Here is a 24,913-nt window from a genome sequence, read left to right as displayed (position 1 = left end):
AAAACGGGTCTGTGGTTATCGGACTGGATCCCAACACTCAGCTTCACAGTGAGGGAGGCTTGGGGTGCTGGTCGGTTGGGAGGAGGGAAAGCTGAATTGTGCGAGGGACCAGTTGGGGTTGAACAGCGAGAGAAGAAAACTCTTCATTTGGGAGGCCTGGGGGGATTCCGTGTTCGCTGGGTCCATAGTCTGAGGGAAACCCAGTGTCCCCCCACCCCAGAGCTGGAGTTCAGGAGAAATGGGTAAAAGGCTAAGAGGGGGCTGATCACGTCCTCTGTTAAAAGGGCCCAGCCAGAACGTCACCACCACCCCTGTCCCAGCCCCACCCCTTTGGAGATGACCCCTGAAAGCTTCCAGCACCGTGGCTGTGCCCCACCTCAGCGCGGCTGCCTTCCTCCTCCAGCCTTCCACCACGCCCCCGTGGTCATCGTGTCCAGATCGCCTGGAACCGACTCGAGAGCCCGTCCCTCACCGTGTCCTTCTCCAGAGAAGCCAGTGAGTGGGGAGGGCGTCCCAGGGCACGGGAGTCGGGGCCAGTCACAGACTAGTCCCTAGGCTGGCTGTTAAGATTTCTAGGGCCTTTGGCCACGTGGGTGTAGGTCTTGAGAGGGAAATGAGAGCACCGTGGGGGCTGGGGCTAGGATTTTGCATAGATCTTGGGGATTTCTCAGTTTGCTCCCTGTAAATTGGGCTGGAAGTGCGGGGAGCCCAGGACTAGAAGGCTGGGGAACTGAGGGTGGGCGTGGCCCGGGGGCCAGGGGGTAATAGTTGAATCCCCACTCAGATGGAGTGAAGGGCACCTGCCCTTCCAACTAGCCCAGCTCTTCCTAGGTTGGTCAGGAACCCCTCGGCTGTGAAAAGAATCCCCTGTGGGATGTAGGAACGGAGGGAGGCGTCCTGGGGAGAGGAGGGTGGGGAAGGGGACCGCTGGGAAGGCAGCCCTGGCCCCCCTGGAAGGGCTAATAGGGGGCAAAGAGGATGGGTCCCGTGGCAGGGCGGACGGCTCCCGCTGGGGTGCGGAACAGAGCTGGGCCCAGGATGGGAGCTGGGAAGAGGGTGGTGGCTGCGGTGGGGGCAGGCCGGAGGGCCAGGGGCCCTGGCAGGGCACAGATGGCCGCAGCTGCGGTGGGGATCGGGCTAGGCAGGAAGCGGGCTGCCAGCGTCTTGGTGAGTTGCTTCTGCAAGGCCAGTTTAGACTGCAAAGAAGAAAGAGAGGACTGGACACAGCCTGACCCCGGAACATCCCCCTGCCCTGGGCACCGTCCTGGGGCTTTTTGCTGCAGGATACACCTGCCTTTTAGGGTTCCAGACTGAATCCTCCTCCATTCCCGCCCCCAAACATTCATTCCAAAGGGCTTTCTCCACCACCTGTCTTCCTGCCCCCAAGGGATGGGCCAAGGGAGGAGGCTGTGTTGGGTGGAGGAAGAGATGGTTTCTAGGAGATGGCACGCCCACCCCTCGCTCTCACCCGAGATTCCTACCCAGGCCCACCTCCCGGAAAGTCCTCTGGGCAGATCCCACGGGAGCCAAAAACCCAACCCCAGGCAGCCTGGGAAAGGGGTGGCTTTATTCCTGCCTCAGCTCCCCAGGAGGCCCCCACTCCCCGCCTTCCCTTGACCAGGGTCCCAGCCCCGTTGCCTGGAGACAGATACCTTGAGGATACTCACAGCCAGCGCTGCGTGCTTCTGCAGCTTGCTGTGCTGGCTGGAGGGCTTGGGGGGCTTCCCGGCCAGGCGGTCTTTGTGCCTCCTGCTGCTCAGGTGCTAATGGACAGGCAGACGGACAGACAGACTGGGAACAAGATGAGGAAGCCCAAGGACCCCCAACTACCCCATCATCCTCAACTAGCTCACCCTTCTCTACCCACAGTTCACACATTGAACCTACATTTCTTGGGCATCGCCTGGAGTGGCCCTGGGAAGGGGCGGGGAGACTTGGCCTCTGTCTCCAGGAGCCCCCTGTCCCACTAGCCTGGCTCCTCTTCCTCCACCTGGCCCTGCCCTACCCACCTCCTCCCCTCAGCTCCCTCCTCCCTCCTCCCCTGGCACTGGGCCACTCCCTCAGCCCTGCTCCAACCCTAGTCCCGGCCTCCCTTCTCCCACCTGCTTGAGTTGGGTCTCTGAATTGACCTGGAGCTGACAGACAGCACAGTGAAAAGGGGGGCTGGGCCCCTGCCGGCCCCTCCGGCCCCCGGTCACTCTTTTGGCCTTGTGTCCAGCTCCTCCCCGGGGCACTGGGCGGCCCCGGCCCCTTCGGGGGGCCCCTCGCTGACCTTCCACCATCCACCGGTGCTTGGCTCCTGGTGGAAGGGGAGAAGAAAGTGTGTCAGCACCGAGGAGGGGCTGCAAGGCCACGGGGACCCCTCCACACTAGGTCAGCTTGGTTGTCCCTTTAGCTTTGGGGCTGCTCACCACATACACTCCCCCCCGCCCCCCACCCCAGCCACATGAGATTCCTCTTTCCATCCCCACAAGGCCCTCTCATTTCAAGCCACCCTCCCCCTAGGGAAGGCCGCCTTGCAATGGAACTGGCCGGCTTCCTTCTCTAATCTCAGCCCCTCCCTCTGGGGCTGACCCAAGGAGAGAGGGCAGCGGTGTCTCCTGTCTCTGCAGTGACCCTTCAGTCCTTGCTTCTCTTCTCAATTCTCCCTCAAGCCTTAGTGGGAGGAACCGAAATGCACGCCCAGTAACAACTGAGCACGACGTCTCGGTTACCAAGTCCTTGAGCAAAGCGCCCAGAAATCCCAGCCTGCCCCCATCTGGTGAGGGGCAGTCTCCCCACCCTTCTCCTTCCCCCGACTCCAGCTGGCGGGCTCCAGCCGGCCGGCACGCTCACCTGTGTTGTGAGCCTGAAGCTGGGAGGCCGAGTTCACCGTCACCTTACACGTGGGGCAGTAGAGGCGCCCCTTCTCACTCCTGCCTTCCCCACTCACACCGCTTCCCACAGCAGCCGCCACTGGCTCGGGCCCCGGCGCCTCTGTCCCAGGCTCTGGGGAGCAGGGTGGGCAGGAGGAAGCAGAGGAAGAGGAGGCAGCATCCAGGAGGTCTGCGTGGGCGGGCTCCCTGGGCATCGCGTCGGGAGTCCGTGGTGGCTGGAGTGGGGGGCCAGGAGGAGGGTCTACAGGAGCTGCTGGGGAGGTGGGAGGCACTGGGTAAGAGGGTGAGGCCGGAGCTGACTCTCGAGACCATGATTTTAAGCACTGGCATTAGGGCTGGCATGGCAGAGTGGACGGGTCACTAGTGCAGGGGTGACCAGCGCTGAGTTCCAGACCCACTCTACCATCCAACTCACTGGGCAGACCTGGGCCTCTTTGGGCCTCGGTTTCCCCATCTGAAATCATAAAAGTTGGGCAGAGTAATCTCAGCCCTCCTCACGGCCCTGACAGTCTAGTTACTAGCTGTTAAATAAACGGAAATTTAAAAAGGTACTAGAATGTGCATAGAGCACTATTCATAATAGCATAAAACTGGAAACTATTCAAATGCCCATCAATAGGATAATAGGTTTTAAAAAAAATCATATGGTCCTACAATGGAATACTACATGGCAACGGAGAAGGACAAATTACAGCTACTACCACAGCACCACAGAAGAATCTTATCATGAATGTTCATGAAAGACAAACAAAAGCCTACATTCTACACAATTTATCAAAACCGAGTGAAACTGGTCTATGCTGAGAAGTCAGGATCGTAGCTACCCTGGGGGGAGGGGTGTAGGTGGTTGAATAGTGTCACCTCCAAATTCATGTCCCTCTAGAACCTCAGAATGTGGCCTTATTTTGGAAAAAGGGTCTTTGCAGACGTAATTAGTTAAAGTCATACTGGCTTAGGGTGGGCTCTAATCCAACGACTGGTGTCCTTATAAGAAGACCACGGACACGTGGGAGAACGAGACGTGAGGATGGAGGCAGAGATTGGAGCGACGCATCCACAAGCCAAGGAATGCCAAGCAACCGCCAGAAGCTAAAAGAGGGTCATGAAACAAATCCCCCCTCTCCGTTCCATGAAGGAAGCAACCTTGTGGACACCCTGATTTCAAACTTCTGACCTCCAGAAACTTCTACCCAGTTCGTGGTTGTTATAGTTCCTTCGAAACTAATACAAAACAGTGACTGAAAGGGGCCCAAGGTGGGCTTCTGGGTGCTCGGGAGAAGTTTCTTTTTTTAAAAAAATATATTTTATTGATTTTTTACAGAGAGGAAGGGAGAGGGATAGAGAGCTAGAAACATCGATGAGAGAGAAACATCGATCAGCTGCCTCCTGAACACCCCCTACTGGGGATGTGCCCGCAACCAAGGTACATGCCCTTGACCGGAATCGAACCTGGGACCCTTCAGTCCTCAGGCCGACGCTCTATCCACTTGAGCCAAACCAGTTTTGGCTGGGAGAAGTTTCTTAATCTCGATATATTCAGACGGGAAAATCCACTGAGCTGTCCACTTGTGATGTGTGCCTATTGTCTCTGAATACTCCAGCACGAGCAGACGTAACAATAAGACATCTCTCAACCCCTCGCCAGGAACCAGACTTGGAGTGGGGGCGGGGAGAAGAGTTCAGGACTGACCTTTGTGCTGCGGCTCTTCGGGGGCTCCACTGGCCACGGTCGGGGTCGGAGCCACCAGTGTCCCATCCTGGGCCAGGGTTTGGGGCCTCTGCTTGCTCTTGGCGGCTTCAATTGCCTTGAGTTTTCTGGCATGTTTGTGGCCTTTATAATGTGCTTCGGCCTGGTTCTGGGGTGGGGAGGGCAGAGGGTCACCACCATTCATTCTCTGAGTCTACATGTCCTGTCCACAAGCTGGCCTTGGACATGGGGCAGGTCAGAGGGAGGCAGGGCTCGGGCCACACAGGGAGTGAATCCTCGTCACCGCCATCATCATCACAGTGCATGCATGGCCCTGAGGTTTACAGAACACACACTCATACGCGAGCTCCCAGGCAAGCAGCCCCTGGCTTTCAATTCTGACTCAGCCACCGAGTAGCTGTGCATCTTTGGGCAAGTCTCCTCGCCTCTCTGAGCCTCAGTTTCCTCACTCAAACTCGGCGTTAACACTGACCTCACAGGATTGTGAGAATTGAACGAGAACCTGGATGATCAGTGCCTAGTTCATACAGTAGGTGCTCAATGCATGTTAGTTACCGAGTTTATAAATGCACAAATGGAGAAAGCCGAGCAATCCCCATCCTTCGGGATATGTGCACCCCAGGACATTCATCCCTTTCTCATATTTTCAACAAATAGTTACTGAGCACTGGCAATTTGCCGGGCACTGCGCAGGGGCCCAGCATGAACACACAGATCTTCTCTCCGAGTGAAGTCTCTCTGTCCAGCTGGTTCACAACTTGTAACCTGAAAGCCTGGAGGAACCCCCATATCTGGTCTGGCAGTGTCCTCCCTCCTTCAACCAGGGGTCCCTGCTTATTGCTCCCAAATGCAGCAAAGACAGGCCCCTCCCTGGACACTTTCACTAGAACAGGTCAGCTGAGAGCGTCTCCCCAAATCCCAGAGTTGCCCGGACAGAAGGTAAACCTTCCCCGAGAAGCCAGAAAGAGGTCCCTTCACTCTCCAGGGGCAGGCTATGGTAGACAGTATGCAGGCCTTGGGGTCAGCCAGGCCTGGGTTCAGATCCCAGCCTTGCTACTTACCAGCTGTGTAGCCTCAGGCAGGTTACTTAACCTCTCTGAGGTCAGTTTCCTCGCCTGAAAAGGGGATGATAATTGCACCTCTGTCCACCTCACAGTTGTATCATGAGAACTAATTAAGACAATAGGCATGAACAAACATATTCTATACACTCTCAGGTGCTTTAAGAGCTCAGCTCCTGCCAGGCTGGCATGGCTCAGGGTTGAGTGTCAACCTATGAACCGGGAGGTCACGGTTTGATTCCCAGTCAGGGCACGTGCCCAGGTTGTGGTCTCAATCCCCAGTGTGGGGCGTGCAGGAGGCAGCCGATCAGTGGTTCTCTCTCATCATTGATGTTTCTCTCTCTCTCCCCCACTCCCTTCCTCTCTGAAATAAATTAAAAACAAAAACCCCGCTCAGCTCCAGCCCTGGCCAGTGTTTCTCAGTGGTTAGAAACACCGCAGTGTCGCAGGTTTCCCAGTCAAAGGCACATACCTGGGTTGGGTTGGATCCCCAGCCCCAGTCAGGGCGTGTGCGGGAGGCAACCAATGTCTCTCTTACATTCATGTTTCTCTCTCTCTCTCCCCCTCCCTCCCTTCCTTTCACTCTCTCTAAAAATCAATAGGGGGGGAAAAAATCCTCAAGTAAGGATTAACAAAACAACAACAAAAACACAAAAACAAAACCCCCAAAACTCAGCTCCTGCCCTGGCTGGGTAGCTCAGTTGGTTAGAGTATCATCCAAGGTTGCAGGTTCAATCCCTGGTCAGGGAACATACAAGAATCAACCAATGAATGCATAAATAAGTGGAAACACACCTCTCTCTCTCTCTCTCTCTCTCTCTCTCTCTCTCTCTCTCTCTCTCATAAGTAAATAAAAATTGTCAAAACAACAACAACACATTAAAAGAAAAAAAGAACTCGGCTCCAAACCAGGAGCTGACGGGTGGCTCCTGGGACCAGAGTGGGGAAGGGCAATGTCTCTCTCTCACACTCTCTTTTAAAAATACATTTTTATTGATTTTTAGAGAGAGGAAAGGAGAGGGAGAGAGAGAGAGAGAAACATTGACGAGAAACATCACTGATTGGCTGCTTCCTGCACGTCCCCTACTGGGGATTGAGCAGGCAGGTAGGGGATTGAGCAGGCAGCCCGGACATGTGCCCTGACCGGGAATCAAACAGTGACCACCTGGTTCATGGGTCGCTGCTCAAGCACTGAGCCATGCTGGCCGAGCAAGTCTTCTGTCTGGCAGAAGGGTCCAGAACACAGGAGAGAAGCACAGGAGGGAAATGGAGTCCCCGTGGGACTGAAGAGGAAAGGGGCAGAGGACTCGGGATGGAGAAGAGGATGGATGGCTAAAGGACCAGGAGTGCCTCTTTTGCAACCACGGATAGAAATCAGAGACCACGGCCCCTTTGCTACGCCTATTCCTCCAGGAAAGATCCCAGAAGCCCAGCCTCCAGCCCTCTCCCTGCCCAGCCGCTCCCCAGCATGTTCCCACGGCTCCCTCTCACCGCGGAGTTGAACCTCAGGTGACAGATGTTACAGGAAATGAAGAGCTTCTTCTTCAGAGGGGAGGGGACCCCGAAGGTGTGGCTGATGACAGCTTTCTGGACCGGGTCCATCTGTGAAGGGGTGGGAGGGCACAGTAACTCTGGGGTTGGCCCGGGAAGGGGGCAGTACAAAACGCCCCAAACTAAAGGCTGTCCAGGAGGGCAGTGGTCACCCTTAGGAAGAACTTTGCCCTCCTTGTGATGCCAGACCCAACAAAAGAAACAGCCTCGTCCCCGGCAGGCTTTATCTGTCAGCCTGGCTTCTGCGTGGAGGCAGGGGGATGGCCAAGGTGACCTCCATGATCTTGAGAGATAGAACCATGTCCTGGTGATCACCCTGGCATTTCTTGCTGCCTCTGGTCTCTGTTTTTTATTTTTTTCTCATTCACAAGAATCCTATTTGGGGACAGATTGTTGGGGGGAGGGAGAGGCAGGGCGGGGACAGAATCCCTCTGTTGGAATTTCCTCTCCCATAACCCAGCCTTGTGCTGGACCTAATGGCTGGGGAGATCAGGCTTATCTTATGAGCCCTGCCACTGCCGCAGGGCCTGAGAGGGAGAGGAAGCCCCGGCCAGGGGAGGGGCGGGGGCCAGGATGGAGCAGGTGACAGCAGGTAGAGGCTGCAGGGTTCCCTGAGTAATAGAATCATTTCTTTGGAATGTTAATGTGTGTGCCTTTTTCTTATTTTAAATAAATTTTTCTTCTCTTTTCTCAGGGGCCTAGATTGTCCAGAACTTTCTGTTCTCTTCTCTCAGGAAGACAGGGAGAGAAAAGCATGGTTTCAGGAACTTCCCTGAGAACAGAAAGAGGTTCTAATTCCCGAAGCAACCAGGGCCGAGGCAGCAGGGGACAGGGCCTCAGAGAATGGCCTGCAGGGCCCCCAGCGATCAGGACAACAGCGCTTCACCCATTCCTGAGGGTCCATGTGCCTGAACAGTGAGCATGTCAGCAGGTGACAGCAGAAACCTAAGACCAGAGGACCCTCCCCAAAAGTGTCAGGTTCCTGGGGACCTCTGCACAACGCTGGAGGGCAGGCAGGCAGGCAGGAAGGGATGCCTCAGGGTGACTGAAGCCGAATTCCCCACCATCTTGTCAGGGTGGGGTGGGCCTCATTGATGACTGCATTTGATTTTTCAAAATTAAAAGGGGGGGAGCATTCCTTATGGCTCATGTAGTGAAGTCTAATTCATGCTCACTACCCTTGTTCTTCACACACATACACACATGGAAATACACAGACTAGTACACAGACAGATAGCACATGAGCTTACAGTTACAGGTGACAGAGACATGCAGAATAATACACACACAAATGGCAGACAAGCACACACAAAGGCACAATCATCCAACCCACGCAAAACACACGCAGAGGTCAGACACACACCAAAACACACATAGTCAACACAAAGACACAAAACACCTCTCAGATACCCAGGCACACATATTACATACCGAGAAACAAGGAGTTGTTTACAAACACACACACACAGGACACCAACACGCATCCACATCCACAAACAACACACAAAGACCTATGGATTTACAAACTAACACAGAAAGGCACACGCAATTGCACACACTCATACACAAATCATCCATAGAAGTCCCTATACCAAAACTCAAGTGAAATCTACAGTACAGACCCTACAGGCTCAGCAGTTGTTACTGGGGAGACACCATTCTCCTCCCCTTGCCCAAAGAGCTGGGCCTGGGGGGGCGGGGGGTGTCTCTATTTTGGGAGCACCTAGTCTCTTGGGGATGTTGGAGGAAAATGAGCTCCTGGTTAGGCCCACCTTCTGAGAACCGGCTCATCGGAGCCCACCTTCCATTCCCACCCCCAGCGTGGCTGCATGCCCCCGCCCGCCAGCCCAGCCCGTACCGTGCTGAAGTTGGGGAAGAGACTGAGCGGGGCAGCGCCATTGAAGTGGAAGGCGAGCAAGTGCTTGAAGTCCAGCGGGGGCTGCAGAGGCCTGGCAGCCAGGGGCAGGGAGGCCAGCAGGGGGCTGGGGGTGCTGGATGCCGGGCCTGCTGCAGGAGGAAGAAGGGCAGGGTCTGAAATGGGGAGCCACAGGACAATCCTACCCCCACAGCCAGAAGAAGCCGATGGGCTTCTTGGGTGTGAAGCCAGGACACAGTTCCTGTCTCCCTCTTCACAAAGGAGCCCTGGCCAAGCCCAGGGCGAGCACAGCCCATCTCTGTGCCTCTCCTCTCCACAACGGGGGCAGCAGAAGCAGGGAATCCACAGCGTAGGGCTCCCAGCCCAGAAGGATGACCCTCCCGCCCTCACAGAGGCCCAGATGAATGCTTAAGGGGAGCCAGGCCAAGGGAGGGGGCAGAGGCGCCAGGGCAGGCCCCTGACACACACACACCACCATGGAGACTGCACATGAGCTGGGATTCCTCTTTATTGCAAATTAAACCCAAACCCAGGAGGCCTGGGGAAAGGCCCTCCCCCTCCCTTCTCACTTCCCCTCTCCAGATCCCCACATCTGCCCAGCAAGGGCTGTCAGAGAGGAGGGGAAACCCTTGGAATCTGAAGGGATGTGTCCCCCAGCGCCGGCGAGGCCCCAACTGCTTCCCCCAGGAGGCACAAAGCCCTCCATTGGCATCCCTGGGTCAGGCCTGGAAGGGGGGGAGTCGGCGGGGGGGCGGGGGGGCGACACTGTGGTTTTATAGTCTTTGGTCTTAAAGGTCAGAGTCAAGGAACTTGGGAGAACAGCCAGACTTCAAAAAAGAAAACAATTAGTAACAAGTCCAGTTCATTTGGGACGTTTTTGGACCCTATCACTGCAAAACGAAAAGAAGTCCTTTTAGATTTATGTGTTACCGTTATGAAAAATAGGATAGATTTGTTTCATATTTATAGACTGATATGTCTATATACATGGTCATATACATGAAAGCCTCAAGCAGCCCTGGTGGGGGGAGGGAGGGCACACTGCCTCCCTTGAAGTGTTAGCTGTGCGCAGAGTGGGGTGCTGCGTCAGACAGACAGTGGTCTGCTCCCCGGTCCTATCTGAAGAGAAGGGACGCTGCCAGGAGTGGGGCTGAGAAAGGCAAGGACCACATTCTTCTGTCCCTCAATCCCTTCATTCTGGAGCCCCAGTCTTCCGGCCTCCAAACAAGAACCCCCACCCTCAACAATTTTAGGGCCAAAACTTGGGATGAATCCAAAGGGAAAGGGGTGAGCTGCTCCTCACCAAACTCTAGAATTGTCAGGAGCAATAGTCAGGGTGCCCCAGACCCTAGCATCTCTGTCCACTGCCCAGGCCCCCCTTGACCCAGGCCCTCCTCCACAGCCCACAGCCCACAGGGCTGGGTGAGTCCTCAGCGTGGAGCCGAGGAAGCATGGGGAAGGTGAACGGAAGGCCACAGTTAGCAAGTCAGCTCGGATGCAGCATGGGCAAGTCCGGCTTGGCCCTTCGAGTACCCAGGGCCCCGGGCTGGCTGGGTAGAGGGAAGGCGGCCACCCTCACGTGAGCTGCGACCCCAGCAACCCCTCCCCCCACCCACTCTCTAAAAACTCCACGGCCAGCGCAAAGTCAAACTCGTGTAGCGGGGGACCATCCACAGCGATCTTGACCACAGGGTCGCCCCGGCTTTCCCCGGCCCCGTTTTGCCCCCACCACCGCAGCTCCCGGCTGCGGCCGACCTTGTCCAGGAGGCCGGCGCCCGCCGGCAACGCCAAGGCCAGGGTGGCGAGGGCGGCGAAGTCGGGGAAGAGCTCGTGCAGCTCCGAGTGCGCGCACGCCAGCCTGGCGCACAGAGCCCGCGGGCCCAGCCGCCCGAGGCTGCGGACCACGCGCTTGAAGAGCGCAAAGTCGCCGAGCGCGCGCGGCCGCACCACCGCCGGGGCGTAGGCGCGCAGCAGCAGCCGCAGCGCCCCCTCGCCGTGCGCGCCCAGCTCCTCGGGTGTCTCCGGGTAGCGGCGGGGATCGAAGATCGCGGAGAAGGCGGCCACGGCATCCAGCGAGGGCCCTGGGTAGGAGTCCCGCAGCCCTTTCTGCATGGAGTCCAAGAAGGCCCCCCGCAGCCGCTCCAAGTCCTGGACCGCAGCCTCGGAGTAGCCGACCAACTCCAGGCCGCGGTAGGTACAGCGCTCACCGCCCAAGTCGGGACCGGAGGACGCCAGCTCCTGCAGGAAGCCCTGGAGGCGCGTGCCACCGGAGCTTCGCTGCGCTTGGAGGGAGGCCGCAGCGGCCATCACCAGGGGCTGCAGCAAGGCCAAGTGTGGGTCTTCCGGCTGCAGGACGAGGGCGAGCTTCTGCACGCAGGGCAGAGTGTCCAGCAGCAGGTGGGTGAAGGCCACGAAGGTGAACTGGCGCAGGGCGAGGGCCAGCGCCCTAGCTGTTGGTGAGGCTGGGGCAGAGGCCTCCAGGGTGGGCACCAGGCAAGGCCAAGCCTCAGCCACTGCTTCCACCACAGGCAGCAAGGAGGCCCAGGGCACTGGCCGTGGTCCTGCCAAGTCGATGGCTGCGAGGTCCAGGGCTGCCCGCAGCTCAGGGACCATGTGGGAACTGGGACCACCGTGGAGGCGGAATAGGGCATCCAGGACACTTTCATATTCACCTAGGTAGGCCGGGGGCTCAGGATCTGGCCGGCCAGGGAGGCAGTGCAGCTCCGTGAGCAGCGGGCAGGTGGCCCGGAGCTGCAGGCCCACGCTCCCCAGGCAGTCACTGGGGAGGCTTGAGCTGAGCCAGGCTAGCTTGGCTGCAGACACGCCGAAGGTCTGCAGGATGTCCAGGAGTTGGCCAGCAGTGTCCTCGCCCTCCTGTAGCTCCACACTGCCCAGGAAGGTGGTGGCAGGCTGGCCATCACAGGGGGACACCGACGTGGCAAACAAGGCCAGACTGTGGGACTCGGGCCAGTCTCTGGTCTTGTCCAACACCAGCCCCACATACGGGGATGCCTTCAGGCACTGGCAAGCCTCTGTGTGCAAGACACTGGCCATGGCCACCTGGGACAGCCAGAGAGAGAAAGGGAGGGCGGGCAGAGTTAGGCTTGTCCTGAGAAGGGGAGGCAGACAGTACAGGGTGAGCACAGGCCTTGGCGTCAGACAGACTTGGGGACTAATCCTAGCTGTGCCACGTGTTGGCTGTGTGATCTTGGGCAAGTCATTTCACCTCTCTGAGCCTCAATATCTTTAGCTCTAAAATCAGGCTAATAGGTGCCCGTCATCTCCTCCAGAGGTTCTTGTGAATTATAAATATAACTTTTTGTTTTTGTGCTTATAAATGAAAAATGCTTTATGAACTGTAAACGTTCTACAGAGTTCGGTGTGTGTGTGTGTGTATTTCTACAGCATCACCCAGTCTGCCTTATTCCTGGGGCTCTCCCTCCTCTCTGCTGTCCAGGGATTAACTGATAGCCATGTTCACTCCTAACTCCTGGCCAGTGACATAAGGCCCCAGCTGTGTGTTCTCCTTGTCTGTTTGCCATTTCTCTGTAAGATGAGATCAACTCCCCCACCCCCACACCAGCCCCTAGGGCTCACACAGCCAGTAAGTACCTAGGACAGAGTTGCAACTTGCATGCCCCCAGGAGCCACGTGGGTAATACTGAGCTCGAAGTGGGCCAGGGATAAAACAGAGGGAATGGGGAAGTCCATTCTTGCTCCCCAACTCCACCACTTCATGCCCTGAGAGCATGGGGACCTAGCTTTTCAGTACAAGTAACAAATCCAGATTTTCATATGTAATGTCTCCTTTCGTTAAACTTGGAAGCTAATTAAACATTTTTAGAAACACTGGGGCCCTGGCCAGTGTGGCTCAGTTGGTTGAGCGTCATCCCATGCATCAAAGGGTCATTGGTTCGATTCCTGGTCAGGGCACATGCCTGGATTGCGGGCTTAATCCTCTGTAGAGGGCGTGCAGGAGGCAGCCGATCGATATTTCTCTCTTGCCCTCTCCCTTCCTCTCTATCTAAAATCAATAAAAACAGCCCTGGCCGTTTGCTCAGTGGTTAAAGCAACGGCCCTTGGACCGAAGGGTCTCTGGTTTGATTCCCAGTCAAGGGCACATACCTCGGTTGAGTAGAGGCATGAGCAGGAGGCAACCAATCAATGTGTCTCTTTCACTTAGGTGTTTCTCTCTCTCTTTCTCTCTCTCCCCCTCACCCCTCCCTTCCATTCTCTCTAAAATCAATGGAAAAAAGAGTTTCTGGGTTTAAAAAAATAATAAGAAGAAAAACACTTCTGTGGGCCAATGAAGCCCTCAGGGCCCCCAGTTTGCTATCTCTGGCCTAGGTAGTGAGGGGAATGCCCCTGGGCCCCTGAGGACAGGGCCCGATCTGGCTGCTTCCCTGCTGTGTTCTCAGCAGCTGGCCCAAGCCCAGACACACAATACACTCTCAGTGAAGGTTCTGATGGGTGAAGGTATGAATGAAGTGCTCTGGCTGATGCCCCGGGGCCTGGCATGCTGGCACTGTGCCAGATGGCTCAATGTCCTCCCTCCCCAAGCCCTCCCCCATACCTCTGGCTGCCACCCACCTGCATGTCCCTCACCCTCCTGGGACTGTAGTAATCACCACGCTCCGTGCCCAGCAGCGCCTGGCACAAGTTGAACCTTTGTAGCTCGAGTAGGGCAGCGCAGCGGTCGTCGGGCACATCCTCCTTGGCCATGCAGTACACCGTGGTCAACACAGCCACTTTGGCAGGGTCCACCTCCACCTTGATGCTCCTGGAGGTAGGGGTGGTCGCCAGGCCTGGGGAGGCCCCTCCTTCCTCAGACTGGCCCTCAAAAGTGGGCTGGCCCCGGTTCATGGCCAGAGCCTGGCGGTGAGCCCCCGAGGTCACATGGCGCAGCAAGGCGTGGCGCTGGAAGTTGTCGGTGCCCACGGTGAAGGCGTTCTCAGCTTTGCCATGCTTGTTCCGGACCAGGGCCTGGCGGCACTCAAGGCAGAACATCAGCTTCCGCTCATAGTCAAAGTCCAGCCAGGTAAACTCCTCTTTCCAGTGCTCGTTGAAGTAACGCTTGCACTTCTTATTGGAGTTGGAGGCCTCTCCAGCTGGTTTCTTCCCCGGGGGCACCATTCCTGCTCGAGGGGCAGGGCACCCCAACTCCCACCCAAATGCTCTAACTCCCAGCCTCCCACACACACAGAGTCACGTCCCTTGATAAGGGGAGTTGGTGGGGAGGCAGGAGAAGGGCGCCCGCCTGGCTATTGGGGACCATCCATCTAACTTAGCCAGGAAACTTTATTCCTGCTCTGCTGGTGGGAGACTGGAGATGAAAGAGACAAGGGAGGTGTGTTAGGGAGTCCACCAAGGATTCACACTGCCCACAGAGCACTCCCCAGCTGAGGGGTGGCCTGAACCCAATGGGGAAGGGCTATTGGGAGTGGGCGGGGTTATGCAAAGGGCCATAGGATATTACCCAAAGTGGGGAGGTATGGGAGCCCCAGCCCCACCTTCCAGGACAAGGCATTATTTAGTGTTGACAGCTGAAGCATGCCAGAACTCGGAGCTGGAAAGACCGGCACCACCTATACAACTATGGGTGGAGGGACTGAGTCCTAGAGACAGAGTGGTTCTCAGGACTCATGAATAATTTGTGGCTGAGCCAGAACAAAAAGTTAGGCCTCCTGATTCGTTGCCCAAAGGATGACTGATCCCGCCAGACCACAGTCATTTATTTCATTAGAAGGAAGTTAGCACAAAGCTGAGCTCCTGGGGCCACTGGATTTTCTCTGGAGATCCCTTACACACACACACACACACACACACACACACACACACACACACACCACACTTCCCCCCATCAGCCTCTCCTTGGCCTCTGTTGTCTTCCCCACCTCCTCTTCCCAACCTCAACCTGTCCAGAGAGTTCAGAACCATCTCTGCTGGCCATTCTGAAACATACAACTCCGGTCTGGGCCACGCCTCTGGGCACCACACCTCTCCGTCCAACCACCTTCCAGGTTTGTCAAATGGAACTTGCACTCTGTCCCTACAAAATGTGCTCCTCTCCCCGTTGTCCCCAGTCCAGGAAATGGCCCATCCTCCCACCCAGGTGCTCTGGCCAGAAACATGCCCCCCTAAGCCCCACTCCCTTCCACATCCGGGACCTGGTCTATCCACAGGGCCTGTTGATTCCATCTCCACAAACTAGCTCTAACTCTTCCCTTCTCTCCATGCCTCTACCACCTTCCTCATCTAGGCCCCTTCATCTCTTGCCTGGACTATGCCAGTTGCTTCCTGGTGGCCCTTTGGGTTCCTGCTCTTACCCATGTCTGAGCCATCCAAACCCTAGCAGCCAGAGGGGCCTCTTGAAAACGCTGCTTTTAAACCCCTCCACTACGGCCTGTTGCTCTGGGTCAGTGCCAGAATCCCTTTCCAGGTCTGCCAAATAAATGCTGGCAGCCACTTGTCCTTCCCTCCCTTTCCAGCTATACCTGCCTTTTCTTGGTTCCTCCAGAGTGCCAGATTCTATCCTCAGGGCCTGCACACAAGCTGTGCTTTCTTCCAGAATATTCCCACCCTGCACTTCCGCTCTGGTCTTAGCTTAACTGTCCCCTCTTATGAGGAGGCTTCTGAATGGTCGGATCCTAGGAAGTCCCCTCCTTGTTGTCACTATCCCCTGTTTATTCCCTCTATTGCACTCCCCACCGTTTACAGATATGCGCATTTCTGTGCAGATCTATTGCTTGGTATATTCTCTCTCTCTTGTGACTGAGCCCCAGAGAAGGGAACAGTGCTTGGCAAAATTTGGGGAGTGAGTGAATAAGGAAGCATGAGCTCTCAGGCCGAATGAGCAGTGGCGTGGGCCCTTGGGCACCCGTTGGGTGGTAAAAAAGCTGCCTTTGACATCCTTTCCTCCCAGAATCCTAGGACTCAGTGACCTTGTCCAGCCCATCGCCAAAGGGTCTTTGAAAGGGGAGGAGGGGCAAGGCCAAGGTGATACCCCTCTGGAAGTGTGTCACATCCTTTCCAGGCACCTAGGAACGGGCTCTCCGGCCCCATCCTGCAGAGGGGACAGAATGACTACCAGACCTCGGCTGTTTCTGAGAAAAGATCAAAAGCGTAGGTAGGAAGGATGCACGGGAAGATGGAGATTCCGAAACTGCACTGTCTGATGCGCTAGCCGCTAGCCTAAGTGGCCGTTAAAAACGGATCGGAATTAAAGGGAAAAAAAATTAAATTCAGTTCCACAGTCGCACTAGCCACAGTCCAAATTCTCAATAGCAACATGTGGCTAGTGGCTATTGCATTAGACAGGCCAGACAGAGAACACTTACAACATCCCAGAGAGTTCTATGGGACAGCGCCACTCAAAAAACAAAACAAAACAGACCCCACCTCAACCCGAGGGAGCCAGGCTGATGGGGTGCAGTCCGAGGCTGCCCTGTCTCAGACCCAGGTCCCTGGCACCTCTCCTACCCTGGACAGCAGGACGGGAGCAGGCCCAACCTGTGGGCCCTGGGGCCTCGGTGTGTAGGTCTGCCACCCCCACTCCATCGGGCACATAAGCCTCAAACATCGGGCTTATTTAGCCCCAGGACGGTGGTCCCAAACCTGCTCCTCAGGCTCCTATTAGGACACCACTAAGAGTCCAAGGTCCAGGCAGAGGAGAGGTGGGCGACCCCTCCCCTGGCAGCCCGAGTGAGGCTAGGGCTCCCTGCATGCCCGGCCTGTCTCCCTGGGGTGGGGACCCTGAGGGCTGGGGAACTTCTGGGGGGCACCTGGGGGAGGAGCCCTCGGATGGGTCATCCAAGGCACCGATCCCCCACTGGCCCGGGAACCTTGTTGCCCGCCCCCTGCCAGACAGCTCCGGAGGAGACGCCCTGCCCGCTGGCCCCCGCCCCGCCCCACCCGCCCTCACCCCCGCCGGCCCCCGCCCCCGCCCCGCCCGCACACACTCACGGAGCCGCGGGAGCCACCATCTTGCGGGTGGACGCTCTGGCCGCGGTCTCCTTGGGCTGCACCAAGCGACAGCAGCCACTAGCGGTAACCGCGGCGAAGAGGCGCCAGCAGCCAGCGCAGGGCCGGGGGCGCGACCCCCCCCCCCCCACACACACACCCTAACCCCGGGCTCACCTGGCCGCGCCCACCTGCCGCGCGCTCGGTCCCCTCGACGCACGCGGCCCAGGGTCCCCCGCATCCATCCCAGCCGCCGCCGCTGCAGCCGGAGCTACTGCGGTTAGACCACAGGAAGGATGCTCCCCGGGGCGGGAGGCACAGCACTCATTCACTCGTCAGTCACCTGTAGGTTCCCAGAGGCGCTCCCAGGTGAGAGCTCACGGACGGAGAGCCAGACCAGGTAGAGCGCTCCGGGTGGAGGCTGGAGGCTGGCAAGTGCTCTGAGAGCTATGACCCAGAGGCTTCGGGATCACGGAGGAGCAGGCAGGAAGCCCAAGATTCCCCCCCCCCCGCCCCCCCCGAGTCGGTTTGTTTTCACAGCAGGGTCAGGGAAATGTAGCAGGGGAAGGGCATTCCAGGCAGTGGGACTGGCAGAGCACCGGAAGTTAAAAGTGCAGAGCGGTTCACAAAGGTCAAGGTAGAGAGGAGGTATGGGGGCTGGGATGGGTGGGGCTGGGGGGCAGTGCCTGCTGCTGGAAGGCCCTGCAGGGAACCCTGGGGATTTTGATCTTTGGGCCAGGTGGGGAACTCAGGAGGTGTTTGAGCTGGGCGCGGAATGTCTTCACTAGGGAGTTATTTGTAGTTATTTGTAATGGGGGTGACAGGCATGGTGTGTCAGGAGAGGAAGGAGTGATTTCTTCCCAGAACTCTCAGATGCACAGAGGCCCACCCCTGTGCGGGTTCCCTGGAGCGGGGAAGAGAGGCTGTGGGCTCCCTGCAGGAGGAATGTGGGTGCGTGGCACCCCAGCCCTCCCAGACTTGGAGTCTAGAGGCCTGCGGTGGAGCTCTGTGGACAGTGACGTGGTCTTGGGCTGGACACTCAGCTAAGAGCCTCAGTTTCCTCATCCATGAAGTGGGAACTGCAGCCAGGCGAGGCAGAAAGGGCAGGGCAGGACGGGTCTGAGGACCAAATGAGTTGCTGGGTGTGGAGGTCATTGGAAGAGGGGGTGCCAGGGCAACTGGTGACTCAGTCTCCCTTCAGTTGGTACAGAGTCACCCCGAAATGCCTTTCAGCTCCTCACAGTTGGGTCCACTACTCTCCCACACAAGGCCTCGGGCACACGTAGATTTGAGGTCGGGGCCTCTCCGGGGGCCATCGGGAACTTCCCCCAGCACCCCTCACACACGCTGCTCTGTGCCACCCACTGTCTGCCTCTGACATTCACTGTGAACCTGGCCTCCAGGGCCGCTGCGATGATGCGTGAGTCATGGCACATGCACACACGTGTGACTGCTTGGCTTGTGGGTACACTAATGAAGGGAGACACCACAGCCCCCACACCTGCCCCAGGATGGCACCATCCAGCCTGACAGGTCTAAAACCCTGCACCCACAAAAGGGTCAGGTGTGGAGGGTCTTTGATGGCATTTGGCAGCAGAACAGCCGCCTTGGCTAAGCGTCGCAGAGCATCCCTCCAGGGGTCATATCTGGGACCCACGGCTCACTGGATGGCTCCTCAAGAGGGCAGGTTTTTTCTCTGGTCAAACGTGAACAGATCAGACAGTGTGGCCGAGAACAGCTCACCCCCAGGGGTCCAGCTGAGGCTGGGGCGGGAAAGAAGAGCGGCGGGCTCATGAAATAGCATCGCCCTGGCTGCCACCCAAGGGAGCGGCTCCGGGGGAACCACATTCTGCTGTTTTGCCATCACTGGGAAAGACACACAGCAAAGCACGGGGACATACAGCATGAGGTCCGTAGGCCCACACGCAGATGGCTACAGGCACACCCATCTCCCCAGGATGGCACTGTCTACGCACACTGATGTATTCACATGCGGAGGTGGCACCCACACAGAGACAGATGCCCATGCTGGCCAGGGGCCACGCGTGAGCGTGCACGTACACACAGACAGGCAAGATCAACAAAGAGGCACTCAGATCACATATACCCAGAGGGATAGACACGCGAGGACGCACAGACCCTAGAAAGGCATATACAGGCAATGCAAAACACAGGCACGCCGCAGCACACACAGGCAGAGATGCATGTGCACAAAGGCCCGTATACAGACACGCTCACCCAGTGGTGGGTGTGTGCACACACCCCGCTTACAAAATTAGATGCATCTGACATACCCACAAGCGCCTGTAGCCAAACCCAGAGTCTCTTTCTCCCACAGTCCATAGGGGCAGATGGTAGGGCTCCCCCCACCCCAGGCATACACACACACACACACACACCTCAAATAGTCAAGTTGCTGTTTCTATCACAGATAAAACCAATACTCTGCGAAAGAAGAGGGAGTCCAGGAGGGAGAGAGAGCCAAAGGCAGGGAATGGAAGGTTGAACCAAGACCCCCTGCTTGCCTACTCCCACCAAGTCCAGGGGGGTCCTCCCCACATTCTCCAGGGCCCCCAATCCACTTCTGGGTGAGCCAGCACTCAGGAGGTGGTGATGTTCCAGGCTCCCTCCATCTCGTGCTGGAGGAAGACCCCCAAGCCAGTCACAAGAGGGAATCTGTCCCAGCCTCCAGCCCATGGAAGGGGTTCCCCAAAGCCCCCCTTAAAAGGTAATGGCTGTCTCCCTCAAAGAGGGCCAGAAAACCCCAGTGTGGAGAGGTGCGCCAGAAGACCAGGGAGAAAGGGGGCCATCGGCGTTGACCCCAGCGCAGTGGCTGGACCTCAGGTAGGCGCACCCTAGGTTTCTGCCGGCCTCCCTCTATGTCCTTCTGTCTGTCTTTCTCTGTTGCAATAACAACGCCCTCCCCTAACACTCCTCGGAGGCTCCAGGCAGCTCTCAGAGGCAGTGGAAGGGTGTGATTTGATACAAGGAAGGTTTGATGCAGGCTCCTGGGTGCATGTCTGCCCCAAGTGTGGCACATTCACTGCTGCAGGGTGGCCTGTAGCTCCCCAATGCTTCCTGCCACTCCTGCCCCCACCTTTGTTCCCAGCCAGAGTGGGGGCTCCCTTGCCCAGCCCTGGACCTAGGAAAATGTACCAAGAGTCCACTGCCCATGGGAGTCTCTTAACAGACAACTTTTGGAAGCCAACAAACGCAGGAAAAGGTTAGGGCTGGGAGAGGGAAGAGGCCTCCTGGGCTCCTGGGCCCTCAGTACTCACCCAAGAGCATTCTCTGCTTCGGAGGGAGGCACCGCTGAGCGCGGAGTGAGGAGCAAATGAAACCCAGCCAGAGAGTGACAGAGGGAAGGGGGTGGGGGATGCGAGGGACAGGAGGGGAGGGCACGAGGGAGGGACTCCTGCTCCTGCCTGGAAAGCGGCGGCTACCAGGCCCTGCTTCCCCGTGCCAGGAACAAGCTGCCTAGTCCCTGGTTTCCTCCATCCCAACCAGGGGTGGAAAGGACTGGGCACTTCCTTCCCTTAGGGGAGGGGAGGGGCCAAATGCGGAGACTAGGGATGGGGGAGAGTGTCAGGGAGCATCCACTCCCCGCATCCCAGCAGCCCCGCCCCAGTGCCTCTTACACTGAAGCCAATAGCTGACCCTGCCCAGCAGACACCTCCAGGCAAGGGGGTGCTGTGGGCCCCGCTCTGCCTGCCACAAAGTTCTTGCTGCTAATCTTTGAAGCCCTGCCTCAGGGCTTGCTGCTTCAGGAGCCCACTTCTCCTGTCCAGTGAGCCCACCAGCTCCCTAAATTTACTCCTTTTGCTGAAGGGGAAACTGAGGCTAAGGGAGGTATTACCACTTCGCCCCAGGGTTGGCCGTGGCGGTGGGGGAAGGGAGCTTGCCCCTCTCAGTCCAGGATCTGGACTGTTGGACCTGCTACCTGGGCAATGCGGGAAGGGGTGGTGGTGGTCATCGGGTCAGCTAGAACTTCTGACACCTCTCTCCTGCCCTCCCTCTTCCCTCTCCACGCGCCCACCCCCAGTCTTTTCTCTCCTCCATTTGCCCCTTTCTTCCCTCCTCTTCCGGAAAACAGGCTGCGTCTCTCTTCACCTGAGCACCTGGTGGCTGGCTGGGAGGGGAGTGGGTGGGGAGAAGAGACAGCCAACCCACAGCTGGATCCAGTCTTGCATTCCAAGCCTGGGTCCCAGGGCTAGCCCCCCACCCCCTCAGCATCCTGTCTCCACCAGACAATACCCTGTAATCTCCGGAGCAGCCAGTGCTGCAAGGAAGGTCTGGGGAGGGGTTGGCAGCAGCAGCTCCTGAAAACAGGTTTGTTAGGAAGAGGCTCCGGGGGAAGGACCTGCTGGTGTGGGGAGGAAAAAACGAAACTCAAGCCCAGAGCCAATTAACCCACCTAGAGACACAGACGGGACCTTTGTCTCCTGCCGGGGCGGGGATCTGAGCTAAGCCCCCAGGTTCTCCACCCAGATGGCTTTGCCTTTCCTGGCGGTCCCGGGGGGAGGTGCTGGTGGTCAGGTTCACCAGCAGAGGGGGGATGGGATGGCCATCCAGGGAGAGCGGGCACTCCCATCACCTGCCACGTAAGGACAGTAGCAGGAGGCGACGGTTAGACTGCAAGAACTCAGTGGCCTTGGGGGAGCGCAGTGTCTCCGAATCGCACCTAAAGGACTCAGGGTGGGTGGCAGGGAGGGACTGAGGAGGAACCAACGAGCCAGGGAGGCACTGAAGAGGTGGAGGGACAGGCTGGAGGGCATCCCGGGCCTCCTGATGGGACTGAAATTAATCTATCTGCAGGGAGTGGGGGGTGAGGCGCTCATCAAGCCAGTGACTCAGGCATGACCCAGCTCAAGGTCTTTGATCTCGGGGCCTCAGAATGCAGCCAGAGGCTTCTGCCGTCGAAGACTCAGAAAGGAGCTGGAAGGGCTGATGAGAACAGGAGCTTGGGGCGGTCTGAGAGCAGGGCAAGGGGCGGCCTCCACCTGCCACGCTGACCCCTTCCCGCCCCCAAAGCCACACGGGATGTCTGGTGCAGCCAACTCTGCCCTGAAATCCACTGCAGTCTGACTCCATCTCTGCTTTCCTGTCCCCTTCGTGTCTACCCTGCACTCCCGCCCTGCACTCGGGCCTGGCCATTTTGGTAAGCTAGAGCTTAAGTCATTTCCAAAACCCCCTTCTCTCCCCTCCCGTGTCAGGTTGCAATGGGTGATGGGGGACCAGGGTGGGCCCTGAATTGGGTGGCTGGGTCAGTCCTGCCAAGAGATGGGGGAGGAACCAACTGGCTTTGGAAGGGTCCCCCTCTCTCTCCCTAGCCAGCCTAGACAGAGTGGGAAATGGCTGGCATCTCCCCATTTTTCAGGCGAGGACACCAAGGCACTTAGCAAGAGGAGAGGCCGTGGGGCCTGAGCGCTTGAGGAATCGTCTCCTGGGAGCTGATCTGCCTTCCCTGGGCCATCGCTCCTCCCCTTTCCTGAAACATGAAGGCTCAGGCCCTGCAGCAAGGGCAGTGGGTGTGTGAGATGGGATTCAGCGTCAGAAACCCTGGGGTGGGAACCCGGCTGTGTGACCCGGGTGTGTGGCTTAAACTCTCTGAGCTCCAGTGTCCCGATTTCTAACGTGAGGACCGAGTGTCGTCATCTTTGCCTGGGGTGGCTGGGCGAGGGGCACATGCCACGTCGGGTGTGGAAGTGCTTTGTAAACAGTTCAGCTCCAAAGTAGATGCTTCACTTGGCGCAGGAGGTAGGTCACAGCTGCTTGCCCAGGCGTCTCCCATGCCCTGTGCTGGCCCAACATCCGTACGGGAGGTTGGAACTAGGAGGGTTGAGCCAGCAAACCTTTTCCCTGCAGATGTTCAAGAACCATTTAAAATTGTGTGTGTGTGTGTGTGTGTGTGTGTGAGAGAGAGAGAGAGAGAGAGAGAGAGAGAGAGAGAGAGAGAGAGAGAGAGACGGTCAATAGGGTCATTGAATTCAGCCTTATTGGGGCAGGGGTCCTCGTACCCACACCTGCCGTGTTGAAAGATGGCTACAGACACATTCCTGAAGAATCAAAGGGCCTGCTGTGCTGTGTGGGAGACAGATGGGGTGGAGGGCGGGCTGGGAAAGTTGGGGCAGTGCCGGGGGGGGGGGGGGGGGGGCGGATGGAGAAATGTGGGTACTTGCTGTTTCCTTACCCTGTGCCCTCTCCCAGGTGTGTCAGGCTCACTCTGAGCTGGGAGCTGCGTGTGGCTGAGTAAGGAGGCCTCTGACCCAGGCATTGAGGAAGCTCAGAGAGGGAAGAGTGCACCCCAATATCTCCCTCCCATGGACAGCCTCAGGGACATGAGCAGGAGAGGGTCCCCACCTCACTGCCTGTGACGGCCTGCCACTCTGCAAGCCGCCGTGCCTGGAGGTCCACTCCCACCCCTTTGTCACCCTCCCAGGGAACAAGGACTGTCCAGGAACAGAGCAGTGCATTCAGGCCCCTCAAGCCTCCGTGAAAGTAGGTGTGGCTCTCTCCACTTCCCAGGCTGCCCCGCAGGCCGCCCCCGAAGGGCTCTCGGCTCTGGCCCAGTCTTGAGGTCCCTATGCACTTCCCCTCACCCCCCACCTCAGGGGTAGTAGCTAGCATCAACTTGCTGAGGGCTGTCTCTCCCACCCCCAGCTCTCAGAGAGTCAAGGAGACAGGAGAAATCCACGGGATGGGGATGGGAGTGGATGTTGGGGGGGGTCATGGTCCAGAGCAGGCTCCGAGATAACCAGGCCAATGGGGAACAGCTTCTCCAGCTGGAGCCCCAGACTTCCAGGGTTCCCAGAAATCTGAGGACCCTTCATCCCTGCCCTATGTCACTCCCCCGTGCTCCCACAATGCCGCTCACTCTCTTAGCCTGGCAGGCGTGAAGGTCTGGCCCCATGGCTGACCTCCCCTCCAGACTGTGAATGCCCAGAGCTCAGGCACTAAGCACTACTCAGTGGGGAATGCTGGGGGCCATCACAGGGCCACCCGGGGCTGGAGGGCTAGGTGATGATGGACGGATGGCTGGGGGGACAACGACTTATCAGGTCCCATTTAATAATCTGGAGAAGAATACCAGGCATCATGTCTCCTGTTCTCCCCCCCCTGCCCCCCCCCCCCCCGAAACATACACACACACACAAACCTACCCAGTACTCAAGCAATAGGGACAATGGGAAAAGGGAAGCCAAGTGAAGGGGGTCCCTGTCCTTCTGGGCAGCCTGACTCTGGCCATGGGTATCTGGTGCTGCGGTCTTTTTTCTTTTTAAATATATTTTTATTGATTTCAGAGAGGAGGGAAGAGGAGAGAGAGAGAGAGAGAAACATCAGTGAGGAGAGAGAATCATTGATCGGCTGCCTCCTGCACGCCCCACACTGGGGATCGAGCCCGCAACCCGGGCATGTGCCCTGACCAGGAATCCAACCGTGACCTCCTGGTTCATAGGTCAACGCTCAACGACTGAGCCACACCGGCTGAGCTGGCGCTGTGGTCTTTTATCCTCACATCCCACCTGCTGTCTCCAAACTGGCACCCTGGTTTGGGGCAGGGAAAAGGGAAGGCTTGTAGCTTAGGGACCACTGCCCAGAAGAAGGGCCTGAAGAGGCTGTGTTAGAGGGGAGCAGGGCAGGACCGAGTTCTTTCTCTTTTCTTTTTTTAAATTTTAACATTGTTTTAATCAAGTAATGTAGCGGTTTAAAACAGGGAATTTTAAGACAGGTGAATAGAGCAAAGTGAAGGATTACTCTATTAGGATAGCCTCTGTGAATAAAATTCTTATGTGGATTTAGAATAGTGCTCTTGAGCCCTCCCCATCCAACACTGGCCTTCCCCATCCAACACTGTCCCCCAGACCTGCTTCCCTCTCAGCAC

General features: G+C 57.5%; 2 protein-coding genes across 2 annotated transcripts; both read right to left on the bottom strand.

Annotated features, from left to right (window-relative positions):
* Positions 1 to 20,421, bottom strand: ZNF385C (zinc finger protein 385C). The gene is made up of 8 exons (XM_079799205.1): positions 20,310 to 20,421; positions 9,055 to 9,203; positions 7,137 to 7,247; positions 4,567 to 4,732; positions 2,836 to 3,129; positions 2,103 to 2,299; positions 1,653 to 1,763; positions 1 to 1,196 (listed from the first exon to the last, which is right to left on the bottom strand). The coding sequence occupies exons 1-8, from the start codon at positions 20,317 to 20,319 to the stop codon at positions 960 to 962; spliced, it is 1,275 nt and encodes a 424-aa protein (XP_079655331.1). The 5' UTR covers positions 20,320 to 20,421; the 3' UTR covers positions 1 to 959.
* On the bottom strand, positions 10,648 to 14,205 carry LOC307115529 (uncharacterized protein C17orf113; the record flags this gene model as incomplete). Its single annotated transcript, XM_079798733.1, has 2 exons — positions 10,648 to 12,132; positions 13,663 to 14,205. The coding sequence occupies 2 exons, from the start codon at positions 14,203 to 14,205 to the stop codon at positions 10,648 to 10,650; spliced, it is 2,028 nt and encodes a 675-aa protein (XP_079654859.1).
* Positions 20,422 to 24,913: the final 4,492 nt, after the last annotated feature.

Source organism: Cnephaeus nilssonii (genome assembly GCF_951640355.1).
Source record: "Cnephaeus nilssonii genome assembly, chromosome: 19".
Classification (NCBI taxonomy): Eukaryota; Metazoa; Chordata; class Mammalia; order Chiroptera; family Vespertilionidae; genus Cnephaeus; species Cnephaeus nilssonii.
This window is presented reverse-complemented; position numbering and strand designations above follow the sequence as displayed.